The 20,613-nt window shown below is 40.2% G+C and overlaps 1 protein-coding gene across 1 annotated transcript in view; it reads left to right on the top strand.

Moving 5' to 3' along the window:
• The window catches only part of ADD1 (adducin 1), a 648,507-nt gene that overhangs the window by 579,943 nt on the left and 47,951 nt on the right, over window positions 1–20,613 (top strand). The window contains exon 18 of the mRNA XM_053700307.1: window positions 14,364–14,729. Coding sequence (XP_053556282.1) covers window positions 14,364–14,729 — 366 coding nt within the window. The remainder of the gene's footprint in view (window positions 1–14,363; window positions 14,730–20,613) is intronic.

The following is a 20,613-nucleotide window of genomic DNA, read 5'->3' as shown; positions in this document are numbered from 1 at the left end:
AGAACTAAGAGGTAAGCGTGATCACTCTGGGGTGAGAACAGAGTGCGCTGATAATATTAGGGCCATGTCAGACACTGCGTCACAATTTGCAGAACATGAGGACGGAGAGCTTCATTCTGCGGGTGACGGTTCTGATCCAAACAAACTGGATTCAGATATTTCAAATTTTAAATTTAAGCTGGAAAACCTCCGTGTATTACTAGGGGAGGTGTTAGCGGCTCTGAATGATTGTAACACAGTTGCAATACCAGAGAAAATGTGTAGGTTGGATAAATATTTTGCGGTACCGGCGAGTACTGACGTTTTTCCTATACCTAAGAGACTTACTGAAATTGTTACTAAGGACTGGGATAGACCCGGTGTGCCGTTCTCACCCCCTCCGATATTTAGAAAGATGTTTCCAATAGACGCCACCACACGGGACTTATGGCAAACGGTCCCTAAGGTGGAGGGAGCAGTTTGTACTTTAGCTAAGCGTACCACTATCCCGGTGGAGGATAGCTGTGCCTTTTCAGATCCAATGGATAAAAAGTTAGAGGGTTACCTTAAGAAAATGTTTGTTCAACAAGGTTTTATATTGCAACCTCTTGCATGCATTGCGCCTGTCACGGCTGCAGCAGCATTTTGGTTTGAGTCTCTGGAAGAGACACTTGAATCAGCTCCATTAGATGAGATTACACACAAGCTTAAAGCCCTTAAGTTAGCTAACTCATTTATTTCAGATGCCGTAGTACATTTAACTAAACTTACGGCTAAGAATTCCGGATTCGCCATTCAGGCACGCAGAGCACTGTGGCTAAAATCCTGGTCAGCTGACGTTACTTCTAAATCTAAATTGCTTAATATACCTTTCAAAGGGCAGACCTTATTCGGGCCCGGGTTGAAAGAAATTATCGCTGACATTACAGGAGGTAAAGGCCATGCCCTGCCTCAAGACAGAGCCAAACCTAAGGCTAGACAGTCTAATTTTCGTTCCTTTCGTAATTTCAAAGCAGGAGCAGCATCAACTTCCTCTGCACCAAAACAGGAAGGAGCTGTTGCTCGCTACAGACAAGGCTGGAGACCTAACCAGTCCTGGAACAAGGGCAAGCAGGCCAGGAAACCTGCTGCTGCCCCTAAGACAGCATGAATCGAGGGCCCCCGATCCGGGAACGGATCTAGTGGGGGGCAGACTTTCTCTCTTCGCCCAGGCTTGGGCAAGAGATGTCCAGGATCCCTGGGCGTTAGAGATCATATCTCAGGGATACCTTCTAGACTTCAAATTCTCTCCCCCAAGAGGGAGATTTCATCTGTCAAGGTTGTCAACAAACCAAATAAAGAAAGAGGCGTTTCTACGCTGCGTACAAGATCTTTTATTAATGGGAGTGATCCATCCGGTTCCGCGGTCGGAACAAGGACAAGGGTTTTACTCAAATCTGTTTGTGGTTCCCAAAAAAGAGGGAACTTTCAGGCCAATCTTGGATTTAAAGATCCTAAACAAATTCCTAAGAGTTCCATCGTTCAAAATGGAAACTATTCGGACAATTTTACCCATGATCCAAAAGGGTCAGTACATGACCACAGTGGATTTAAAGGATGCTTACCTTCACATACCGATTCACAAAGATCATTACCGGTATCTAAGGTTTGCTTTTCTAGACAGGCATTACCAGTTTGTAGCTCTTCCATTCGGATTGGCTACGGCTCCGAGAATCTTCACAAAGGTTCTGTGTGCTCTTCTGGCGGTACTAAGACCGCGAGGAATTGCGGTAGCTCCGTACCTAGACGACATTCTGATACAAGCTTCAAGCTTTCAAACTGCCAAGTCTCATACAGAGTTAGTACTGGCATTTCTAAGGTCGCATGGATGGAAGGTGAACGAAAAGAAAAGTTCTCTCTTTCCACTCACAAGAGTTCCCTTCTTGGGGACTCTTATAGATTCTGTAGAAATGAAGATTTACCTGACAGAAGACAGGTTAACAAAGCTTCAAAATGCATGCCGTGTCCTTCATTCCATTCAACACCCGTCAGTAGCTCAATGCATGGAGGTGATCGGCTTAATGGTAGCAGCAATGGACATAGTACCCTTTGCACGTCTACATCTCAGACCGCTGCAATTGTGCATGCTAAGTCAGTGGAATGGGGATTACTCAGACTTGTCCCCTACTCTGAATCTGGATCAAGAGACCAGAAATTCTCTTCTATGGTGGCTTTCCCGGCACATCTGTCCAGGGGGATGCCATTCAGCAGGCCGGACTGGACAATTGTAACAACAGACGCCAGCCTACTAGGTTGGGGCGCCGTCTGGAATTCTCTGAAGGCTCAGGGACAATGGAATCAGGAGGAGAGTCTCCTACCAATAAACATTCTGGAATTGAGAGCAGTTCTCAATGCCCTTCTGGCTTGGCCCCAGTTAACAACTCGGGGGTTCATCAGGTTTCAGTTGGACAACATCACGACTGTAGCTTACATCAACCATCAGGGAGGGACAAGAAGCTCCCTAGCAATGATGGAAGTATCAAAGATAATTCGCTGGGCAGAGTCTCACTCTTGCCACCTGTCAGCAATCCACATCCCGGGAGTGGAGAACTGGGAGGCGGATTTCTTAAGTCGTCAGACTTTTCATCTGGGGGAGTGGGAACTTCATCCGGAGGTCTTTGCCCAAATACTTCGACGTTGGGGCAAACCAGAGATAGATCTCATGGCGTCTCGACAGAACGCCAAGCTTCCTCGTTACGGGTCCAGATCCAGGGATCCGGGAGCGGTTCTGATAGATGCTTTGACAGCACCTTGGACCTTCGGGGTGGCTTATGTGTTTCCACCCTTCCCGATGCTTCCTCGATTGATTGCCAGAATCAAACAGGAGAGAGCATCAGTGATTCTAATAACGCCTGCATGGCCACGCAGGACTTGGTATGCAGATCTAGTGGACATGTCATCCTGTCCACCTTGGTCGCTACCTCTGAAACAGGACCTTCTGATCCAGGGTCCCTTCAAACATCAAAATCTAATTTCTCTGAAGCTGACTGCTTGGAAATTGAACGCTTGATTTTATCAAAATGTGGTTTTTCTGAGTCAGTTATTGATACCTTAATACAGGCTAGGAAGCCTGTTACCAGAAAGATTTACCATAAGATATGGCGCAAATACTTATATTGGTGCGAATCCAAGAGTTACTCATGGAGTAAGGTTAGGATTCCGAGGATATTGTCTTTTCTACAAGAAGGTTTAGAAAAGGGTTTATCCGCTAGTTCCTTAAAGGGACGGATTTCAGCTCTGTCCATTCTTTTACACAAACGTCTGTCAGAAGTTCCGGACGTTCAAGCTTTTTGTCAGGCTTTAGCTAGGATCAAGCCTGTGTTTAAAACTGTTGCTCCACCATGGAGTTTGAACTTAGTTCTTAATGTTTTACAGGGGGTTCCGTTTGAACCCCTTCATTCCATTGATATCAAGTTGTTATCTTGGAAAGTTCTGTTTTTAATGGCGATTTCCTCGGCTCGAAGAGTCTCTGAGTTATCTGCCTTACATTGTGATTCTCCTTATCTGATTTTTCATTCAGACAAGGTAGTTCTGCGTACTAAACCTGGGTTCCTACCTAAGGTGGTCACTAACAGGAATATCAATCAAGAGATTGTGGTTACATCTTTGTGTCCTAATCCTTCTTCGAAAAAGTTACGTCTGCTACACAATCTAGATGTAGTCCGTGCCCTGAAATTTTATCTACAGGCAACTAAGGATTTTCGACAAACGTCTTCCCTGTTTGTCGTTTATTCTGGTCAGAGGAGAGGTCAAAAAGCTTCGGCTACCTCTCTCTCCTTTTGGCTTCGTAGCATAATACGGTTAGCCTATGAGACTGCTGGACAGCAGCCTCCTGAAAGAATTACAGCACATTCTACTAGAGCTGTGGCTTCCACTTGGGCCTTTAAGAATGAGGCTTCTGTTGAACAGATTTGCAAGGCTGCAACTTGGTCTTCTCTTCATACTTTTTCCAAATTTTACAAATTTGACACTTTTGCTTCTTCGGAGGCTGTTTTTGGGAGAAAGGTTCTTCAGGCAGTGGTTCCTTCCGTATAAAGAGCCTGCCTGTCCCTCCCGTCATCCGTGTACTTTAGCTTTGGTATTGGTATCCCATAAGTAATGGATGATCCGTGGACTGGATACACTACAAGAGAAATAAATTTATCAGGTAAGCATAAATTATGTTTTTTCTCAATATTGCCACCTCTCCAATGACCTTTAATTTTGTGAATACCCCAATATTTTAAGTCCCTTGTGTTACCCCGGTGAATCTCTTTAAAATGTTTATATAGATAAGTGTCTTCTTTTTCTATACATAGTAAGTGTTCTCTTATTCTATCCCGGAGACTAAAAGATGTCTCCGGGATAGAATAAGAGAACACTTACTATGTATAGAAAAAGAAAAAGAAGACACTTATCTATATAAACATTTTAAAGAGATTCACCGGGGTAACACAAGGGACTTAAAATATTGGGGTATTCACAAACTTAAAGGTCATTGGAGAGGTGGCAATATTGAGAAAAATCTTCTTATAAAGGAAGCGGAATTCATTTATAAGTTTGACACCTTATATCCGAAAGGTCTAAATTCGGAGTTGGACCTCTCCCCTTTTTTATTTGAGTAACAACAACAATAATAATGTTTTAATGTGGAATATGTAAGAAAAACTTAAATTCACTATGCACTTTATTTTAGATCACCTTTCTGTTCCTACTCTACTATTGCATTTTGTAGGATGTATATATCAATTAAAACATCTAGTATTCTGATCATAAGGATTTGGTAATTTAAGCTGCCATTAGACAAATATTATAAATACTACTATATATATTGTCTTATAATATATGTATGTTTTGCGCAGTTGCTAAAGCAGTAATTTTGTAAACAGCCAATCATCTTGAACTTTTATTATGCACATCTAAGGATATCTCTCTATAGCCATAGACAATAATTGTGTGTATTTACTTGTACCTCCTTAAAAAAAGTTTGAAGGAAATGTGAGCATAATACCACCTTAAGAAAAGGTATCAATTAAGACCTCTACCAATGAAAATGAAGGATACCCCTTTAAAAAAGGGGACGCTTACACCTGCCACCACTATCTTGAAAAAGCCCATAGGAGGGCGAAACACGTCGTGTTGGCAGTGTAACTTTGGCACACATTGTTTTTATCTCAACCTTTATCATCTGTTTTAATACATAACCCGGTTTATTGAATGTATTGGAACTTTTTTGTATCACTGATGCAATAAATCCTTGGTATCTGTGGCTGGAAGAAATATTGTATACCCACTACAGTTCTCCCCTTCCCCTGCGTGCAAAGCACTAAGTGCAGGGTTCATCCGTGAGGACTTCTATTACAACGGCTGTAAATAGCGGAGGAATCGGCCTTTTCCCTAACCGGAACATCTTTTGGTGACATCAGACGCCGAAAAACTTCAGTCTGACCCGCTCGAGGAAAAATACAGAGCGACGAGTGAACTTCACTCCATTGATAAGAAAAAGGGTAACGTACTGTACACCTATAAGGAGTACACCACTTCTCATGCTAATTAGAGAGATTATCTGTGCAAATTAACAACTTTTAAAAAAAAAAACGCCATTCTTTGTTATTTGGAATATAAGAGGTATATGGATATTCTTTCAAATAACTCAACACACTTGATACTGGCTGTTTGGTGGTTATAAACCATTTTTTCCACGAAAATCACATCATTTATAAGGGACTACTATTCCAAAGACTTTGTTTTTTTTTCTCTAAGTCACAATAATATTCCATATCCAGTAACATTGTTTCCTTCTGGCATATTTAGTTGCAAAGTAGTAGAATAATGCTATTTAGCAACTTTACCACAGTTCTTTAGTCACTCACATTAAGGTGTTTTGTTTTAAGCATAGTTGTATATGTACTAGATTAATTTGATCTAAGGTTGATCTAACAGCATTTTAGCAATATTTAAATAATCTGTTTGTAAATCCATTAATAATACAGGGAGACGTCCCTTTTATACATTTGCAAGTTTTATACATGTTTTAAATAAATATTTTATACTTCAACTTTTAGTGTTGATATCTTTGGCTCCTAGCGCCCTCCTTTAACCCCCTTCTTTCTTTAACTGTGTCCATTAGACAATCATTAGGGATATTGTCTATAAAGGAGGTGTCTGATATCTTCTGTCCTAGGGCACCTTAAACCTAATATATTTTTTCTATTGACATTAGTACATATGAGGGTCTGCGTCCATTGGTGGTTCTGTCATGGGCGGCCATGACTGTTGTGATGACCTTTAGATCTTTTGATTCTGAGAGTCTACGTTCCACTAATAGGGTTGGAGTTGAGGGGGCGTCCCCTGAACTCAAAGAGGTCTTGGTAGTATTAACATCTATACTAAATACACTAGATGCGAACACATGAGCCCATAGTTAGAGCTATATTTTTACCTCACTATATAGCATAGCTGATTTATACCTCAATTTATACCTCACTATATAGTATAGCTGATTACCAGTGGCCAGTTTGGTATATGTTTTTGTTTTTAATTGTATAGTTAGTTTTTTCGCACACGTAGACACATTTTCATGCTTTATACTTTGCTGGTCACTAGTGGTCCACCCTTTATATGGTACTCTTCGATTAGCATGGATATATATATATATATATATATATATATATATATATATGTGTGTGTGTGTATGTGTATATATATATATATATATATGTGTGTATATATATATATATATGTTTGTATATATATATGTGTGTGTATATATATATGTGTGTATATATATATATGTTTGTATATATATATATATGTGTATATATATATATATGTGTATATATATATATATATATATATATATATATATATATATATATATATATATATATATATATATATATATATATAGATTATTTATTGACATTGCTGAAGCATATATAATCTTTGCCATATGCACTATTAACAGGTGACCCATTATTAGGGTAATGCCCATTTTCGACTGGGTTAGAGAATGATTAGGGACTATTCATTTTTTGCCCCATTATGTGAAATGTTTGAATTAGGCTGGCTGTTTATAATTTCAGTGCTAGTTTATGCTTTTCCACCATTAGATGCCTTTATTACGGTTTATTTTATATGAGATACTCTCTTTTGTGTTATAGACATGTAACTGATTGGATTGCCATTCGGTGCATAGGTTGTGTGGTTAATGTGGAAGTTATAGTGCATACTTGACAGGTTTTGTTTTGGATGCGGTCATCTAGCTCTGGACGATGACTTGTCCCCTTTTGCTGCTATATGCTGTGGTAACGGTGCGCTTTGGTTTTGTTTTGGTTACGCATGTTCTATCCACGCCCACTATGGGTGTGGCCTTGGTTCGTCAGCTGCTAAGGGATATTTTTCACCGCGAACGATCGCGGATCAGATTGACATAGTGAAGGTGTCTTTGTGTGGGGTGTGCAAGTTCTGAGTATATGTTTGTTTGATTTTTGCTGGTGTTGAGTGCTATCTTATAACGCTTTTAGGACGTTAGTGGTAAGTCCATGATCTTGCATCTGATTGGATGATGACTAGGGTGTGTTATTAAAAAGAGGTCTCCATTGGTTGTTAAGTTGGAAGCATGTCACATACGTAAGCTGTTGGTTTATGTTGAACCACGACAGGCCCATTATTAAAATCCTAATGGGGGGGCGTGGCTAAGCCGTAGACATGGCCGGTCATGAAAATCAATAGCGCCATCTATACTCTACATAATCTATAGATTATTTCCTCAACGCACTCTCATCCTACTCTACGAAACTGACTATCACAGAAAAGATTTAGAGGCAAGAGATACCACTCCACTTCTCTCTTGTTTAGAAGCTCCTAACGGGTTGAGACCAAAGTCTGCGGCCTATCATACATTTACATCAACACCCCCCCCCCCCCCGGACAGAAACTAAGCCGGGTAAAGGGTTTGCATTTGCTGTATTCCTAACTTCCTCATTCATGGATCGCTGCGCAACAGAAAACTTAAGTGTCTGCTAAGAAGTAATCAGAAACCATAGCCCTATACTAAATCATAATGGAGGCGGAAATCCTAACTCTCCTGCAACGGATATCCTATAAAATGGACATTCACTATGCTTCCCTCACTTTGAGCACAAGAGCAGAGCCGACGGATGAGGCCACAGCTTATAAAAGAGCTACACCATTTGCAAGTCCTCTGGTCATGACGGATAGATGCAAAGGGGAACGTACTGCAGACTTAAACGAGGTGGCTAGTACAGACACTTTTACAGCTGTAGACGGATCGGTTATTATAGGCACTAGCCATCTGGAGATCCCGACACAGAAAGCATCGGACAACGAGACACTGACTACAAGTGAGTGGTCGGCCCTGAGAGCCCTGGAGATGCGGCCGGTCAAAGGGGTACTTAGGGTAGACTTTGAACCAAGGAGTCTCAGGAGCCTGACACCGGAATTCACACGCGCCACACTCCAGTCTGCCATGATCCCACAACTTCAAATTATGGATCTAAGGCCGAGAGCTGTTGATCCTCCTCCACATACCTGGCATATAACTTTATATATGGTTCACATGATTTTCATTACTCATCTTCTTAAGCAACTTTACAATATCAGTTGCCTTGAAATTTCTGTCTACGGGAATTACAACGATAACAATATTTACATTAAGTGTCATGAACAACCCCATCCCTCTTCCAACTTAGAGCAGCTTTTTCCTGCTGATCTACCCCACCTCTTTAGGTCCAAGAGTGACAGTTTCATTTGAAAATCTCCCCTTCATATACATTCTGGCTCCAATTAGGCCCAAGAGTTGCCTCATAGTATCCACGGGGAGTACCATAGAAAATGGAGGTTTCAATGTATTATATCCACTCATAGTGTTAACATTCTAATGAGTTATGATTTTAAATGTCCGACCCTTGAGTTGTGCAGTGGGTATAGGATACATTTTCTTTTACTCCATTTAGCCACCGTAATTGCTCACATCACATATAAGTCACAAAAATAGTTTGGTATTGCTATAGAGCGTTTTTCTTTTCTATAGTACTGATTAAGTCCATTGTTCATCACTTATTTCTCTTGTTAAGTGTATCCAGTCCACGGATCATCCATTACTTGTGGGATATTCTCCTTCCCAACAGGAAGTTGCAAGAGGATCACCCACAGCAGAGCTGCTATATAGCTCCTCCCCTCACTGTCATATCCAGTCATTCTCTTGCAACCCTCAACATAGATGGAGGTCGTGAGAGGTCTGTGGTGTTTTATACTTAGTTTATTTCTTCAATCAAAAGTTTGTTATTTTTAAATGGTACCGGAGTGTACTGTTTATCTCAGGCAGTATTTAGAAGAAGAATCTCTCTGCGTTTCCTATGATCTTAGCAGAAGTAACTAAGATCCATTTGCTGTTCTCACATATTCTGAGGAGTGAGGTACTTCAGAGGGGGAATGGCATGCAGGTTTTCCTGCAAAAAAGGTATGTGCAGTTAAAATATTTTTCTAGGGATGGAATTTGCTAGAAAATGCTGCTAATACCGAAGTAATGTAAGTAAAGCCTTAAATGCAGGGATAGCGACTGGTATCAGGCTTATTAATAGAGATACATACTCTTATAAAAATGTATTTTAAAACGTTTGCTGGCATGTTTAATCGTTTTTAACATATGTTTGGTGATAAAACTTATTGGGGCCTAGTTTTTTCCACAAGGCTGGCTTGAATTCTGCCTAGAAACAGTTCCATGAGGCTTCCCACTGTTGTAATATGAGTGGGAGGGGCCTATTTTTGCGTTTTTTTGCACAGCAAAAAATACAGACACAGACATCCAGCTTCTTCCTGCATGATCCAGGACTTCTTTGGAGGGCTCAAAAGGCTTCAAAAGTCGTATTGAGGGAGATAAAAAGCCACAGTAGAGCTGTGGCAGTTCTTGTGACTGTTTAAAAACGTTTTTTGTCAAGGTTTTATTTTACAGCCCCTTGCATGCATTGCGTCTGTCACTGCTGCGGCGGCATTCTGGTTTGAGGCCCTGGAAGAGGCCATTCATACAGCTCCATTGGATGAAATTATTGACAAGCTTAGATCGCTCAAGCTAGCCAACTCATTTGTTTCTGATGCCATTGTTCATTTGACTAAACTAACGGCTAAGAATTCCGGATCATACCCTTCCTCAGGACAGGGCCAAATCAAAGGCCAAACAGTCTAATTTTTGTGCCTTTCGAAATTTCAAGGCAGGAGCAGCATCAACTTCCTCCGCTTCAAAACAAGAGGGAACTGTTGCTCATTCCAGACAGGCCTGGAAACCTAACCAGTCCAGGAACAAGGGCAAGCAGACCAGAAAGCCTGCTGCTGCCCCCAAGACAGCATGACGGAACGGCCCCCTATCCGGAAACGGATCTAGTGGGGGGCAGACTTTCTCTCTTCGCCCAGGCGTGGGCAAGAGATGTTCAGGATCCCTGGGCGTTGGAGATCATATCTCAGGGATATCTTCTGGACTTCAAAGCTTCTCCTCCACAAGGGAGATTTCATCTTTCAAGGTTATCAGCAAACCAGATAAAGAAAGAGGCATTCCTAAGCTGTGTGCAGAACCTCCTAGTAATGGGAATGATCCATCCAGTTCCGCGGACGGAACAAGGACAGGGCTTTTATTCAAATCTGTTTGTGGTTCCCAAGAAAGAGGGAACCTTCAGACCAATCTTGGATCTAAAGATCTTAAACAAATTCCTCAGAGTTCCATCATTCAAAATGGAAACTATTCGGACCATCCTACCCATGATCCAAGAGGGTCAGTACATGACCACAGTGGACTTAAAGGATGCTTACCTTCACATACCGATTCACAAAGATCATCATCGGTTCCTAAGGTTTGCCTTTCTAGACAGGCATTACCAATTTGTAGCTCTTCCCTTCGGGTTAGCTACTGCCCCGAGAATTTTTACAAAGGTTCTGGGCTCACTTCTGGCGGTTCTAAGACCGCGAGGCATAGCGGTAGCTCCGTATCTAGACGACATCCTGATACAGGCGTCAAGCTTTCAAATTGCCAAGTCTCATACAGAGATAGTTCTGGCATTTCTGAGGTCGCATGGGTGGAAAGTGAACGTGGAAAAGAGTTCTCTATCGCCACTCACAAGAGTCTCCTTCCTGGGGACTCTTATAGATTCTGTAGAGATTAAAATTTACCTGACGGAGTCCAGGTTATCAAAACTTCTAAATGCTTGCCGTGTCCTTCATTCCATTCCACGCCCGTCAGTGGCTCAGTGCATGGAAGTAATCGGCTTAATGGTAGCGGCAATGGACATAGTGCCATTTGCGCGCCTGCATCTCAGACCGCTGCAATTATGCATGCTAAGTCAGTGGAATGGGGATTACTCAGATTTGTCCCCTCTACTAAATCTGGATCAAGAGACCAGAGATTCTCTTCTCTGGTGGCTTTCTCGGGTCCATCTGTCCAAGGGTATGACCTTTCGCGGGCCAGATTGGACGATTGTAACAACAGATGCCAGCCTTCTAGGTTGGGGCGCAGTCTGGAACTCCCTGAAGGCTCAGGGATCGTGAACTCAGGAGGAGAAACTCCTCCCAATAAATATTCTGGAGTTAAGAGCAATATTCAAGGCTCTTCTAGCTTGGCCTCAGTTAGCAACACTGAGGTTCATCAGATTTCAGTCGGACAACATCACGACTGTTGCTTACATCAACCATCAAGGGGGAACCAGGAGTTCCCTAGCGATGTTAGAAGTCTCAAAGATAATTCGCTGGGCAGAGTCTCACTCTTGCCACCTGTCAGCGATCCACATCCCAGGCGTAGAGAACTGGGAGGCGGATTTTCTAAGTCGTCAGACTTTTCATCCGGGGGAGTGGGAACTCCATCCGGAGGTGTTTGCTCAACTGGTCCTTCGTTGGGGCAAACCAGAACTGGATCTCATGGCGTCTCGCCAGAACGCCAAGCTTCGTTGTTACGGATCCAGGACCAGGGACCCAGGAGCAACGCTGATAGATGCTCTAGCAGCTCCTTGGTTCTTCAACTTGGCCTATGTGTTTCCACCGTTTCCTCTGCTGCCTCGACTGATTGCCAAAATCAAACAGGAGAGAGCATCAGTGATTCTGATAGCGCCTGCATGGCCACGCAGGACCTGGTATGCAGACCTAGTGGACATGTCATCTATTCCACCATGGACTCTGCCTCTGAGGCAGGACCTTCTAATACAAGGTCCTTTCAATCATCCAAATCTAATTTCTCTGAGACTGACTGCATGGAGATTGAACGCTTGATTCTATCAAGGCGTGGCTTCTCCGAGTCAGTCATTGATACCTTAATACAGGCTCGGAAGCCTGTCACCAAGAAAATCTACCATAAGATATGGCGTAAATACCTTTATCGGTGTGAATCCAAGAGTTACTCATGGAGTAAGGTTAGGATTCCTAGGATATTGTCCTTTCTCCAAGAGGGTTTGGACAAAGGCTTATCAGCTAGTTCTTTAAAAGGGCAGATCTCTGCTCTGTCTATTCTTTTGCACAAGCGTCTGGCAGAAGTTCCAGACGTCCAGGCATTTTGTCAGGCTTTGGCTAGAATTAAGCCTGTGTTTAAAACTGTTGCTCCTCCGTGGAGCTTAAAGTTCTTCAGGGAGTTCGTTTGAACCCCTTCATTCCATTGATATTAAACTTTTATCTTGGAAAGTTCTGTTTTTGATGGCTATTTCCTCGGCTCGAAGAGTCTCTGAGTTATCTGCCTTACATTGTGATTCTCCTTATCTGATTTTTCATTCAGACAAGGTAGTTCTGCGTACCAAACCTGGGTTTTTACCTAAGGTGGTTTCTAACAGGAATATCAATCAAGAGATTGTTTTTCCATCATTGTGTCCTAATCCTTCTTCAAAGAAGGAACGTCTTTTACATAATCTGGACGTAGTCCGTGCCTTGAAGTTCTACTTACAGGCTACTAGAGATTTTCGTCAAGCATCTGCCCTGTTTGTCGTTTACTCTGGACAGAGGAGAGGTCAAAAAGCTTTGGCAACCCCTCTCTCCTTTTGGCTTCGGAGCATAATACGCTTAGCCTATGAGACTGCTGGACAGCAGCCCCCTGAAAGGATTACAGCTCATTCTACTAGAGCTGTGGCTTCCACCTGGGCCTTTAAAAATGAGGCCTCTGTTGAACAGATTTGCAAGGCTGCGACTTGGTCTTCGCTTCACACCTTTTCAAAATTTTACACTTTTGCTTCTTCGGAGGCTGTTTTTGGGAGAAAGGTTCTACAGGCAGTGGTTCCTTCCGTTTAAGTTCCTGCCTTGTCCCTCCCATCATCCGTGTACTTTAGCTTTGGTATTGGTATCCCACAAGTAATGGATGATCCGTGGACTGGATACACTTAACAAGAGAAAACATAATTTATGCTTACCTGATAAATTTATTTCTCTTGTAGTGTATCCAGTCCACGGCCCGCCCTGTCCTTTTAAGGCAGGTCTAAATTTTAATTAAACTACAGTCACCACTGCACCCTATGGTTTCTCCTTTCTCGTCTTGTTTCGGTCGAATGACTGGATATGACAGTGAGGGGAGGAGCTATATAGCAGCTCTGCTGTGGGTGATCCTCTTGCAACTTCCTGTTGGGAAGGAGAATATCCCACAAGTAATGGATGATCCGTGGACTGGTACACTACAAGAGAAATAAATTTATCAGGTAAGCATAAATTATGTTTTTTCTAAAAGGACTGATGGAATATGTTGATGAGTAAGCCTGTTCCTTATGTATGTGGATATACATTTTATTTTGGTTTTGTACATTATCAAAACCTCAATAAAAAATGTAATAAAAAATAAAATCCTGATTGGAAGATGACTAGGGAGTGTTACTAATAAGCGGTTCCTATTGGTTGCTTAGAGTGAGCATGTTTTAGATGTTATTTTATTACGGCATTTCATATTTTGTTACGGTACTTTATAGGTGGATCACTGCTGATCAACTTAGTGGCATCACACAACATATGATATTTTCACTTTTATATAATGAAATGAATATACACTTAACTCTGCAATAATATGTACTGATGAGGTCACAAATTTGTTGGCACACGGGCAGCTAGGATTGGCTGTGAACAAGGGGAAGTGTCACAAAGATCTTTAAAAGTTTGTAGTTTGTACCAGTTGTTTGTGAGAGGAAGGGAATGTTTGCGTCCCGAAACGTCACAATAAAGGATATACTTTTTGTCACAGTTGACTGAAGCCCAGTGAGTGCTTATTTCAATATTCTTATATATATATATATTGCCATAGGCCCATGCTTTTAAATGTAACCTTGTATAGATTTATGTGTAAACTGTCGACCCTTTATAAATAATAATAATGTGCTGTAACATTGCAACGTCCTACCTAGATGAATTGTCACGTTTTGGAGAAACTGTTGTGCCGAGACAAACCTTGAATGGAGAAACAGACAAACTAAAGATTCAAAATAAAATGTTTCAAGATGCTCCTGTGAACTATGTAGCTGTACAGGTTCAGCCCCCAGTATTACCAAGAGAAATAAATGAAGATACAAAGGTTTTACAAGAGCCTGAGCTACTGGTAGAGTCAATGCATAAATTATCTGTCATAGAGGAGTCAAATCCAGAAGATAAGCTGGGACCAATGCAGCTTAATTTTGAAGAACCTGAGAATCCAGATTCCCCACACAGAGAGTTTCATTCTGCAGTCATCCAAGCACTTAACTCCAACTCAGACTGTCTAGCTAATATTTCAGGTACCAGACAGCCAAAATCTTTAATCAGTGGCTAATTTTTCTTGATGATTTGTTAAGTCTACCATATATTTCTTTAATACCCCCAAATAAAAAAACATTCTTCCACATTGCATGTCTCTGTGCCAGATTCAACCTTTGGTTGTAATTGCATCAGGGCTCATTCAAAATCTTCCTAGCATTTTTCAAAGTATGAACCTTTAGGTTGGGTAAACAAAAAGTCATATCTGCCTCTTGTAAACCTTTTAGTTGGGATCTTCATGTTTTTATGTTTCTGGGATGCTATTGACTTTCTCAGCAAAATTCCAATTTTCAGTAAAAGCGAGTAACAATTAGTAATGTATAAGGAGCTTCTTTAAAGGGACATAATACTCGTATGCTAAATCACTTAGTGATGCTGCATAACTGTAAAAAGCTGACAGAAAAATATCACCTGAGAATCTCTATGTAAAAAAGGAAGATAATTTACCTCACAATTTCCTCAGCTCACCAGAGTAATTGTTGTGTAAAACGTTACCTTTCAGTTACTGCCCGGCTGCAGGTTAAAAAAAAAAAAGTAGTAAGAAATAAACAGCGGCTAATCCGCATCAGCAGTGCTGAGGTTATGAACTTTTTTACTGTGATCTCGAGAGATTTTATAGTAAACGTCCTTACAGTAAAGGTTCAGAATAATGTTATATAATTCTGCACACAGTGCAGAATTATATAACATTATTTAAGCGGTAACTTCAAACATGTATTTTCAGTGAACGTTGGACTCCGCTCCAGGATCTACTTAGTGGGTCTTGAATATCCAAAGCTCTTCACAGGCTTGCTGGTTAGTCACAGCACGCCCGGTCGCGCTATTGGAATAAATGTAGCTTGCTCCCGCTACTAGACTAGAGCGGGAGAGAGTTACATGTATTCCAATAGCGCGACCTGGCGTGCTGTGACTAACCAGCAAGCCAGTGAAACGCTTTGGATATTAAAGATCCGCTCAGTAGATCCTGGAGCGGAGTCTAACGTTCACTGAAAATACTTTTACATTTTTGAAGTTACCGCTTAAATAATGTTATAAAATTCTGCACTGTATGAAGAATTATATAACATTATTCTGAACCTTTACTGTCCCTTTAAACTAAATAGGGAAATAACATGAGTGTGCATGGGGCATGCTCCCTTGCAGGTCCCGGGGCAGACATACTGATTTGCTGCATCAAGTCCTTTACAATGGGGTGTGAATACTTAGGACATTTTGAGGTAAAATATCTTTTAATTTTTACATAGAGATGTTCAGGTGATATTTTCTAGTCTGCTTTTTACAGCTGTGCTACATCACTTTCAAGTGTTTCAACATTTGGGTATCACCTTTAAGTTACTATTAATGAAAAAACAATTAGGTTTAATAGGTGTCACTTGCTATTGAAAATTAAAAGAAATAAAATGTTGTTTAAAACAGATTGATTACAAGTGGTGACGGGAACTCATGTTGCACCAAATCATAAGCCTTGCTAATCTACATAATGACATATCACTTAAAGGTACATTAAACTCAGTATATTCAATAACTGCAATTATGTTTTGTGTGTGTGTGGACACACTAAAGTTATTTATATTGGTTTCACACTAAACAAAACTAATTTGCACAGCTCATCCCTAGAAATGAATTACTCGCTGGCTGTAAACTTCCACAGTTTTATCCATCTTCAAAGGCACTCACCTACAGTCGAAGCAAAAAGTAATATTCAGGGAAGAAAACATGGTTTTAATGTCCCTTTAAATCAAGTAAATTGATTTCTCTTGTATGTTTTAGAGGGTTTTTTTATTCTCTTCTTCTATTTTCTATTAATTACTTGTAGAAATTTTCAAGCAAGTATGGTTCTATAAATGCTTTTTCTCCATTGTCTTCCAAACCTCTGATGTAAAAAAGAATATTCACATTTAAGGCATTCCAATCTATTTGAAAACCCTTCTAGGTAGTGTTCCATTGGCTTTATCACATTAACTTCCTGAATGGTTTGCATTGGGAAACTGTTAGTGATATACATGTCCATTATAATACATTTTTAGCTGCTTTTGATTGAACAGCCTTAATAGTTATTAAGTCAATGAGCCATCATGCTTTTCACTTTAACAATGTTTTAATTTAGTTTTGTGAAGGTCTGTAACAATCCCTTAGAATAATTCTTGAAAGACTTGCCAAACACTTATTCTAAGTTTTTTTGCATTTTTACCCAAAATCCCTTTATAACATGTGCATTTTGGTTGCCTTTCTATCTTAAATGGTGATTATTAAAATGAATTGGATTGTCTTAGAAAAGTATTTTAGCATTAGCTCTTATAATGAAATAGAGGGTTTTCTGTTATAAATAATAATAATGTATATACAGGTGATTAAAACTCCTATGCTATTTGAATAAACATGGAAAAATATGGAGAAGTGTACCTCTATATACATGCAATAATTTTACGTTAGCTGTAGAGTTTAACATTTCTTTCATGTAATTGGCAAGAGTCCATGCGCTAGTGGCGTATGGGATATACAATCCTACCAGGAGGGGCAAAGTTTCCCAAACCTCAAAATGCCTATAAATACACCCCTCACCACACCCACTATTCTGTTTTACAAACTTTGCCTCCTATGGAGGTGGTGAAGTAAGTTTGTGCTTGTTTGTTTTTTGTTTTCTTCTATGATAAGCGCTTCTAAGCATTCTGAAGCCCAATTCCTCTGAGTATAGTGTTTGTCAGAGGGATGTGAAGAGTATCGCCTATTGATTTTTTATGGTTTCCCTTGCTGGAAATCTTTTCAAGGGTTCTCTGTTATCGGTCGTTGGGATTCATCTCCTACCTCCCTTTTCATATTGACAATATACTCTTCTACCATTACCTCTGCTGATAGTTTTCAGTACTGGTTTGGCTATAAGCTATATGCGGATGGGTGTCTTTCGGTAAGTATGTATCATTATTTTAAGACACTTTCAGCTATGTTTGGCACTTTATGTATTTATATTAAGTTCTAAATATATGTATTTACTTATATTTGCCATGAGTCAGGTCTATGTGTATTTCCCTTTGCAGTCTGGCAGTTTCAATATGGGAATCTTGTTTTAGGAAGTTTTTGTCTTACCAGGGGTATAGTTTTTTTCAATTTGACTTGTTTTTCTTTTAAAAACGTGTGGGGCAAATTAGGCTCTCAAGGGCGCAAAATGCTGCTATTTATTGCGTCATTCTTGGCGCAAGAATTTGTTGGCGTGAATGTGCGCCTATGATGACGCAAGTTCGTCATTTCCTGCGTCTTAGTTGATGCCAGATTGTTTGGCGCGAAGTTGTGATTGTTATGACGCAAGTTTCATCATTTCCGGATGTTTGTTGGCGCCAAAATATTTATATACTTCCTTTTGCATTGTGCGTCATACTTGATGCCAAAAAAAATTAGTTTTATTTTACCACACTTCCTATATGTTCCATGCCTTCTTAATACTCAGAGGGCTATGCTATTTGCTTTTTTTGTCAATTTTAGCATTTGCATTTTGCCCCATTCCTGAAACTTCTATATGTGGAAATAAGATATTTTTGTTTAAATGTTAGTTTTTCTTTTACATTTTACAAGATGTCTCAGATCCTGTCTCAGAAGCTGCTGTAGGAACCATGCTGCCAAACAGTTCTACGAAAGTGTATCTGTTGTAAGCTAGTGGAGATAATATCTCCAGCTGTAGTATGTAACAGTTGTTATGATCAGCTTTTACATGCAGAAAAAGTTTCTATTAGTGCTAGTACAGTATCTGTTCCCTCAACATCTAATGTACAGGATATCCCTGTTGATATGAAAAATTATATTGCTGATGCGATACAGAAGGCTATGGCTGCTTTACCGCCTTCAAATGTAAAAGGTCTTTTAAAACTTTTCATAATACTGATGAAATTTGTAAGGACAGACTACTGATATATCCACCTCTGATGAGGATCTCTCTGATTCGGAAGATCCTACTTCAGATATTGACGCTGATAAATCAACTTATCTTTTTAAGATGGAGTATATTCATTCTTTGTTAAAAGAAGTGTTGATAACTTTGGATGTTGAGGAGTCTGGTCCTCTTGATATTAAATCCAGTAAACGTTTAAATTCTGTGTCAAAACCTCCTGTGATTACTCCTGAGGTTTTTCCTGTTCCTGATGCTATTTCTGATGTGATTGCTAAGGAATGGTCTAAGCCTGGTACTTCTTTTGTTCCTTCTTCAAGGTTTAAACAGTTGTATCCTTTGCCAGTGGCTAAATTAGAGTTTTGGGGGAAAGTCCCTAAGGTTGATGGGGCTGTTTTTTACTCTTGTTAAACGTACTACAAATCCTATGGAAGATAGTACCTCTTTTAAGGATCCTTTAGATAGGAAAATTGAATCTTATCTAAGAAAAGCTTATTTACATTCTGGCTATATTGTCAGACCTGCCATTTCTATGGCTGATGTTGCGGCTGCATTAACTTTTTGGTTGGATAGCTTAGCACAACGAGAAAAAGATTCTGATTTGCATAGAATTGTTCGTTTGCTTCAACATGCTAATCATTTTATCTGTGATGCTATTTTTGATATCAAGATTGATGTTAAATCTATGTCTTTGGCTATTTTAGCTAGAAGAGCTTTATGGCTCAAATCATGGAATGCTGACATGGTATCTAAATCTAGGTTACTATCTCTATCATTCCAGGGTAATAATTTGTTTGGTTCCCAGTTGGATTCTATTATTTCCACTGTTACTGGGGGGGGGGGGGGAGTTTTTTTGCCCCAAGATAAAAAGTCTAAGGGTAAATCTAAAGCTTCTAATCGGTTTTGTTCCTTTCGTCAGAATAGAGAACAGAAAACCACTCCTTCCCCTAAGGACTCTGGCTCCAATTGGAAGCCATCTTCGAGTTGGAATAAATCCAAGCCTTTATAAGAAACCAAAGTCAGCCCCCAAAACTGCATGAAGGTGCGGCCCTCAATCCAGTTCTACTGGTGGGGGGCAGATTGAAATTATTTCAAGACGTTTGGGCAAGTTCCGTTCAGAATCATTATATTCAGAATATTGTCTCAAGGGTATCGAATAGGTTTTAGAATAAGACCTCCTGTGAAAAGGTTTTTTCTTTCTCACCTCACGTTTCAACAAATCCTGTGAAAGCTCAGGCTTTTCTGAAATGTGTTTCCGATCTAGAGCTTTCAGGGGTAATTGTACCAGTTCCACTTCTGGAACAGGGTTTGGGTTTTTATTCAAATCTATTCATTGTCCCGAAGAAGGGAAAATTATTCAGACCAGTTCTGGACCTGACATTTTTTAATCACTTTGTAAGGGTCCCAACTTTCAAGATGGTGACTACAAGGACTATTCTGAATTTTGTTCAGCAAGGTCATTATATGTCCACAATAGACTTAAAGGATGCATATCTTCACATTCCGATTCATCCAGATCACTATCTGTTTCTGAGATTCTCTTTTCTAGACAAGCATTACCAATTTGTCGCTCTTCCATTTGGCCTAGCGACAGCTCCAATAATCTTTTTCAAGGTTCTAGGTGCCCTTCTATCTGTAATCAGAGAGCAGGGTATTGTGGTGTTTCCTTATTTCAACGATATCTTTGTACTGGCTCTATCTTTTCATTTATCAGAATCTCGCACAAATCAACTTTTGTTCTTTCTTCAAAGACATGGTTGGAGGATCAATTTTCCAAAGAGTTTCTTGATTCCTCAGACAAGAGTCAAATTTTTAGGTTTCCAGATAGATTCAGTGTCCATGACTCTTTCTCTGACAGACAAGATACGAATGAAATTGGTTTCTGCCTGTCAAAACCTTCAGTCTCGATCATTGACTATGGCTATGTGCATGGAAGTTTTAGGTCTCATGACTGCAGCATCAGACGCAATCCCCTTTGCTCGTTTTCA

This window comes from Bombina bombina, chromosome 2, assembly GCF_027579735.1.
Source record: "Bombina bombina isolate aBomBom1 chromosome 2, aBomBom1.pri, whole genome shotgun sequence".
NCBI lineage: Eukaryota > Metazoa > Chordata > Amphibia > Anura > Bombinatoridae > Bombina > Bombina bombina.
Note: the sequence above shows the minus strand (reverse complement) of the source record. Positions and strands in the feature narration are given on the sequence as shown.